Here is a 7,007-nt window from a genome sequence, read left to right as displayed (position 1 = left end):
AGCTCTTGTAGACCAGGCTGGTCTCGAACTCACAGAGATCCGCCTGCCTCTGCCTCCCGAGTGCTGGGATTAAAGGTGTGCGCCACCACTGCCTGTCCTCTTCCTCTCTCTTTTGGTGGAGTGTGGCTTATTTTTTCTCAACCTATCCCTCTTCTTCACTGACTCACACAGAGATATCCCCTATTCAGTCATTTTCCCCACAAGCCCTCCAAGCTGAACTTAAAAAAAAAACTATGAAAAGGGAGATGCAAAAGGAAATGCTGCCTCTTCTGTTTAACTCTCAGTGTGGTAAAATAGCAGGAAATTTTCTCATCATAAACCATCATCACATATCTTTGAAATTCATATTAACATTTCAAGGATTGGCCAGTTAAGAGGCTGGGAAGACCCCTCAGTAGGTAATGTGCTGTTTTTTTCACAGTACATCTCTCTATGTCAACTGCAGAATGCCGTAGCACATGCTAAAGGATAAGAGCTATCCTCCTAACGTATCCTTAACCAAAGTCTCACTTAAGAATGAAGTTACAATAGACACATCTCTGGACTTCCAGGAGTTCCTTCAAGGAAAGCTCCATTGCGACAGCTGCTGAGGAGTTATGAGTGCCTTCGGCTATGACCTGACTGCATAGAGCTGATATCCCCAAGATCACACATTTCCAAATAGACCACCTCCAGGACTGGTCCAGGTGAGTGTAGCAGTGCTGTTTGTTCTACATAAAGGCAGACCATGTTACTTCCAGCATTGTTTTGGGGATCAAAGAATATTTTATTTGAACTACATCAATGATACACAACTGCTTCTGCCAACGCTGACCTCTTTCTTTATCCTTTCCTTAGGCCTGTATTCTGAATAAATTTCATATATACTAAATTCCAGATAGAAGGCATCTTCCTCAGAACTCATGTTTGTTTGTATTTTAGTATTTTGGTATACACACACATCTAGAAATATATATATAGAGAGAAATATATATATATATAAATGTTTAGGAATATATGGAATGTGTATGCATATACATATATATGAATATGTAAATATATAGACACACACTTTTACACACATATATACATATTTAGAAATAATAAGCATTTAAGAATATATAATATCTAGACATATGTGTATTTACATATATTAATATATATGAAAATAGACATACGTTTATACACATGTATTTAGAAATATATACAAGCATTTAGAAATACATATAATATAGATAATTACATGTATATCCATACATACATATGAAATATATAGACACACACATATAAAATGCATTATGTCTCTTTCTGTGTGTAACAACAAAGAAGAACAGTTCGTGAATATGAGAGTGAAAGCATGAATTTGAGAGGGGGGAGAACCATGGAAGGAGTTGGAGAAAAAAATGGAAGGAGGAATGATGTAATTTTAACCTCAAAAACTAAAATATATTTTACTATTTTTAAAGAGTGAGTAATGGCCCAAATTTGCTTAATATAAGAGACTTGAATTACTGAACTCAGGCTCTTGAAAGGTGTCAGAACTGATATGTGCTCTTTATGGATTCTTTTATTTTGGTTGTCTTTCAAAGCCATAATGGTGTGACACCAGTCCCCTGACATGATCCTATAATGTTACACTGTGCCATGGGTATCTTAGAAGGGTCCAGGGTTCCAGTTGCCAACCAGAAGATTAGCGAATCATTGAGTTCCTATTCTGATTGGGTAACATGTCACCAGGCTTAGGAACCATCCAATCACACTCAATATGTATAGTGGCTAACAGATTCGTTGTCCAATCAGATGTTGAGTTGGTCTGTCACGTGTCGTAATGCCTCATGCGCAGTACGTCACTTACCTCACAAACTGCCATTTTCTGACTTATCTGTTCATGGCGACTACCTCGGTCTCTGTGGCAGGTGCCTCAGATATGGACACTGGGCAGGAGTCAACCTCTGCGGAGGAGCCAACGGCTGTGGACAAGCAAGCCTCTGATAACATCTGAGGAAGCTGTCAAGGTCCGAAAGCCTAAAAAAGCTATCTCAAAGAAGAAGCAGCAGCTGCCGGAGAAGTCAGAGAAACCAGAGAAGCACCGCCGCTCTCTCCACCTTCTCCAGCGCCAACGCATGAAGGAAAAAAGAGCTTAGAGCAGCCCGTCTCTTCAGACGCCGCTGTAGGAACAGCTTCGCCATCTACTTTCCCAAGGTGCTAAGACTTGTCCATGTGGGTCTCACCCTGTCCCAGAGGTCTGTAAGCGTCTTGGATTCGTTCGTAAAGGATATGTTTGAGAGAATCGCAATGGAAGCAAGCAATCTGGCCCGTCTAAACAATAGCAAGACTATCAACTCCAGAGAGATCCAGAGTGCAGTACGCCTTCTTCTTCCGGGAGAGATGTGCGATCGAGCAATAGCTGAAGGTACCATGGCCATGCTCCGGTACATCTCCACCAAGTGAATGGCTTCGACTTCTTCAAAACCTAAAGGCTCTTTTAAGAGCCACCACTTCTCCTAAGAGAGGTGTAGCATCAGCTCGAGTTTGACCTCAGGAACCCTCCCACACTTTTAAGCATCCCAATTAATTAAATAAAATGTTGTTTGTTAGAATATATGTCGACTCATGATTTATTTGGGGATACATCAGGAAAGTGGTGGTTTTTTAAAAAAAAATTAGGTTGTACTATGTCACTTTTTCATTTTATTGAAAATATAAAGCAGTTCATCCAGTAATTGATGGAAGCAGATGCAGAGATCCTCAGACTAGTACTGGGCGGAGCTCCAGGAGCCCAATTAAAGAGAGGGAGGAGGGGTTATATGAGCAAGGGGGTCAAAATCGTGACAGAGAAAGCCACAGAGACAGCTGAACTGAACTCATGGGAACTCACAGACTCTGGACTAACAGCCAGGGGGCCAGCAAGGGACCTAGGTCCTCTGTTTCTGGGTGACAGTTGTGTAGCTTCATCTTTTGTGGGAGCCCTGGCAGTGGGACCAGGACCAGTCTATGATGCATGTACTGGCTCTTTGGAGGCTATTCCCTATGGTGGGATAATTTGCCCAGCTTTGATACAAAGGGACGGAGCATGGTCCTGCCTCAACTTGATATGCCTTGCTTTGTTGTCCCCCATGGGAGGCCTTATCCCATCTGAATGGAGATGGAGAAAGAGAGGATGAGGGTAGAATGGAGGTAGGGGAGGGAACAGGAGGAGTAGAGGGAGGGGAAACTGTGGTCAGTATGCAAATAAATAAATACATAGGTAGGTAGATGATAGATAGATGATAGATAGATTGTTAAAAAAGAAAAAGAAAAGAAAATATAAGGTACGACAGCCAGACACAGTAGACTGTGGGAGGAAGGCAGGCAGAGTCAGAGGAGTCACTAGGAGTCACAGAGGGAGCAGGACAGGCTGGAGGACAGATAAAGCCACGAACTACATGGAAGAATTCAGATTAATAGAAATGGGTTATTTAAGTTGCAATAAACCTGAGCTCTTGGCCAAGCATTTATAACATACATAAAATCTGATTATAACTACCCTCCCTCTACTCCCCCCATTCTCCCATATCCCCTTCCATCTGGATCTACCTCGTTTCTATCTCTCAATAGAAAACAGACTTCTGAGGTGTTATAATATATAACATAATATTAATATAATAATATGATGATTATAATATATATGTATTATATAATATATATATATACTATATAACAACCTCGACCAAACAATGGATAAGGAAAATGTGGTACATTTACACAATGGAGTACTACACAGCAGAAAATAATAACAACAGCTTGAATTTTGCAGGAAAATTGATGGATCTAGAAAACATCATATTGAGTGAGGTAACCCAGACACAGAAAGACAATTATCACATGTACTCACTCAAGTGGTTTTTAAACAAGAAGCAAAGAAAACCAGCCTACAAATCACAATCCCAGAGAACTAGACAACAACGAGGGCCCTAAGAGAGACATATATAGCTACGTGGGAAGTAGAAAAAGACAGGATCTCCTGAGTAAATTGGGAGCATGGGGACCTTGGGAAAGTGTTGAAGGGGAGGAGAGGCAGGGAGGGGAGCATAGAAAAATGTAGAGCTCAATAAAAATCAATAAAAAAGAGTAACCTATAGGAACTAGGAAAAAAAGGAGTATAGTTTGTTTCTCCAGTAAGACTCCCTTTGAGGAAACTAATTTTTCATTTATAAGTATAGTTATCAATAGGATATTGCTTCTGGGTTAGGGATGAGGGCATATGTCGGCTTCTCTTTTCAGCTCTAGGGCCCCAACTGGTGAAGGCCCATGTAGGCCTTTTTCATGCTTTCTCAGTCTCTTTGTGACTTCATATGTGTGTGTATCATCTTGATTTAGAGGGCCTTGTTTTCTTGGTGTTCTCTACCTCCTCTGGATCATACAATTTCTCCCTGTTCCTTCTTTGACCAGGACCAGCTTCCCTGAGCCACAACGGGAGTAATTTGATGGAGACATCTCATTTATAGTAGATTGCTCCAAGGTCTCTCACTCTCCACATATGTCTGGTTGTGAGTCTCTGTATTTGTTCCTAGTTGCTGCAGGAGGAAGCTTCTCTGATTACAGATGAGCCAGGAACTGATCTAGGAGAACAGAAGAATACCATTAGGCATCATTTTTTGTCACAGGTATTGTGGCACAGATGTGCAGGTTCATGGGGGTCCATGAAATGAAAACTTGGAGACACTTTGAGAATGAACTTAGCCTTAGCAGCAGCAGGGGTCCCCAACCTCAGTGAACTGAAGCACGTTCCTTATCCCTTCAGCATTTTTATTTTTCCCTGTGTGTACACGTTAGCCAGTACATTTCCATCAGCTCACAACAACCTGAATGAAGCTTCCAAATATACAATGCCAAGTGCAAATACCTGGATTCAGGAGGTACCATGGTTTTCCGGGTTTCCTCCCTTGTATCCATGGGAAACTCTCAGACAAGATTCACATAGGGTAACTAAAGGTATCTGTAACACAAAGGGTGGATTAGGGCTGGGTGCTAACTCTGGAGCTAGAGTAAGCCAGGTATTGACCAGCAGGGTTTATGGCTAGTATTGGGGGGGGTGAGGGTTGCTTGCTAACCCTCTGGTGCCAGGCTGGTAGGAAATTCTGCCACAGATTTCCTTCTCCTTTGTACAAAATTTAATTATTTCGAAGGTTATGCACCCTCATAGTATATATGGGTATTTTTTTCTCTGTGTCTTACAATCTTACATAAGTAGGTCAAAACACATTTTAAAACTAGTAAGCCTGCTATTGCTAGGACAAGAACAGCAACTGCTACATTAAGAGTTCTGTTAAAGTGATTCATAGGGTTGAATGGAACTATGGTATCTACAAGACTTTGCATACTATCCATTCCTGTCATATCAGGTAACGTTTTTGTAAAAGTCTCCCCAATTTCTTTCTGTAAATCATAGAACATTTGAGAAGAATTAGGGAGATGCAACAAATGCATCTTAACCTTATCCCAATCACACTTGCATTCCTTAGATCTTAAGGGTGTAATATAAGAAGAAACATTCCAATCACGTTTTAATTTTTATCTGCTCCTTCAAAATTCCTAACTAATCCCCTAACAATATAACAATTTGCCTTAACTCGGCTAATTCATTTACTATCTCATTATCAATTTTATTTCGTGCAGTCCAAAGTTCTGTTGACCATTTATGCCACTCTCGAATTCAACAGTTTGGATTTCCTCATGAAGCGCCAGCCCAGCTGTCACTGCTGTAGCTGTCAATGCTATGATCCCCAAGGTAACCACAACAACCAGTCCAACCATTCAGCGTGTTCTTTTCAAAAGCTTCTTAGTGAACTTCTGCACAAGGGATTCACAGGAGAGTCTTGCCATGGCTCAACCACCTCACTGGCATCCAGATTGCCAGCCTTGCTCTTAGAATAGATAAACTCATAATAGTCAAATTTAACTAGTGTTAGCGTGGGTGCACACCTTTAATCCCAGCATTCAAGAGGCAGAGGCAGGCAGATCTCTGTGAGTTCAAGGCCAGCCTGGTCTACAAGAGCTAGTTCCAGGACAGGCTCCAAAGCTACAGAGAGACCCTATCTTGAAAAAAACAAGAAAAAGAAAAAGAAAAAAACTATACTAGAGTTAACACAGGTATGAAGGGTACAGTGTTCACAAGTGATGCTCTAATTTTTAGGGTTCTATTTTAACAGGCCCTTTCAGTAGTAAGTAAGATATATATTATGGCTGATGGCTGATTTATTATGATCCTTAATGTTTAATTTTCCTTCCCATGCCTTAAGAGAGTGGAAGGCACTTGTCAATTTCCACAAGTTAGTCTGAATTAAATTGCCAAATTGCAGGAGAGGATCTGCTATTCCAACTCCATGCATTAAAATTCTGTCATTTCCATCTTAGTTCTGAGTGAGAATATTTTTCTTGAAGTGAAGCCCAGAAGGGCTCCAGTCTATGATGTCTCCTTGGGCGATATTAATTAATACTCGAGGCTTCTCACTCTTACATTATTTCTAATTCACCCAATCAGATTCCTGTAGGTAACCCATATCTCACAGAATGATAGATTTATGGAATTAGTAGCATTAATCTCCTGCCCTTTAAAACCAGATGCTTGAAGCATATAAAACTTAAGATAATCTCTGGTAGTTTTGACTATTGATAGCCATAACTGAGAAGTTACCTTTAGGCATTGAGTTCCATTTCCCATGCAAATGGGAATTCCCTGTACTCCCCCAGTATAATTGTCAATCACTCCACCCTCCTCCGTTGGCTGAGAAGGACCTCTGTTGTCATATGGACCAGGTAGCCATGAAGATTCAGTAAACCACTACAGGAATATCCGTATCTCCCCAACTCACTGCTATGTTAATTGGAGAATTGGGGATAAAAGCCCAATATGTATAGTTTGTCCCTGGCACCTGTATAATTACCACAAATAAGTATATCAAGGACCAGATTTGCAGCATTCAAGTTTCTGAGTCATTTCCCTCCTCTTTGTCACATAAATTTTTTTCACTTTTTTTTTAAATTTT

The 7,007-nt window shown here is 40.7% G+C and overlaps 1 protein-coding gene across 1 annotated transcript in view; it reads left to right on the top strand.

Moving 5' to 3' along the window:
* LOC101995121 (histone H2B-like) overlaps positions 1-2,430 on the top strand; it is a 3,898-nt gene extending 1,468 nt beyond the window's left edge. Inside the window, 2 exon segments of the mRNA XM_013353833.1 lie at positions 1,896-2,114; positions 2,116-2,430. Coding sequence (XP_013209287.1) covers positions 1,896-2,114; positions 2,116-2,430 — 534 coding nt within the window.
* The last annotated feature ends 4,577 nt before the right edge of the window (positions 2,431-7,007 follow it).

Source organism: Microtus ochrogaster, unplaced genomic scaffold, assembly GCF_000317375.1.
Source record: "Microtus ochrogaster isolate Prairie Vole_2 unplaced genomic scaffold, MicOch1.0 UNK17, whole genome shotgun sequence".
Taxonomy (NCBI): domain Eukaryota; kingdom Metazoa; phylum Chordata; class Mammalia; order Rodentia; family Cricetidae; genus Microtus; species Microtus ochrogaster.
This window is presented reverse-complemented; position numbering and strand designations above follow the sequence as displayed.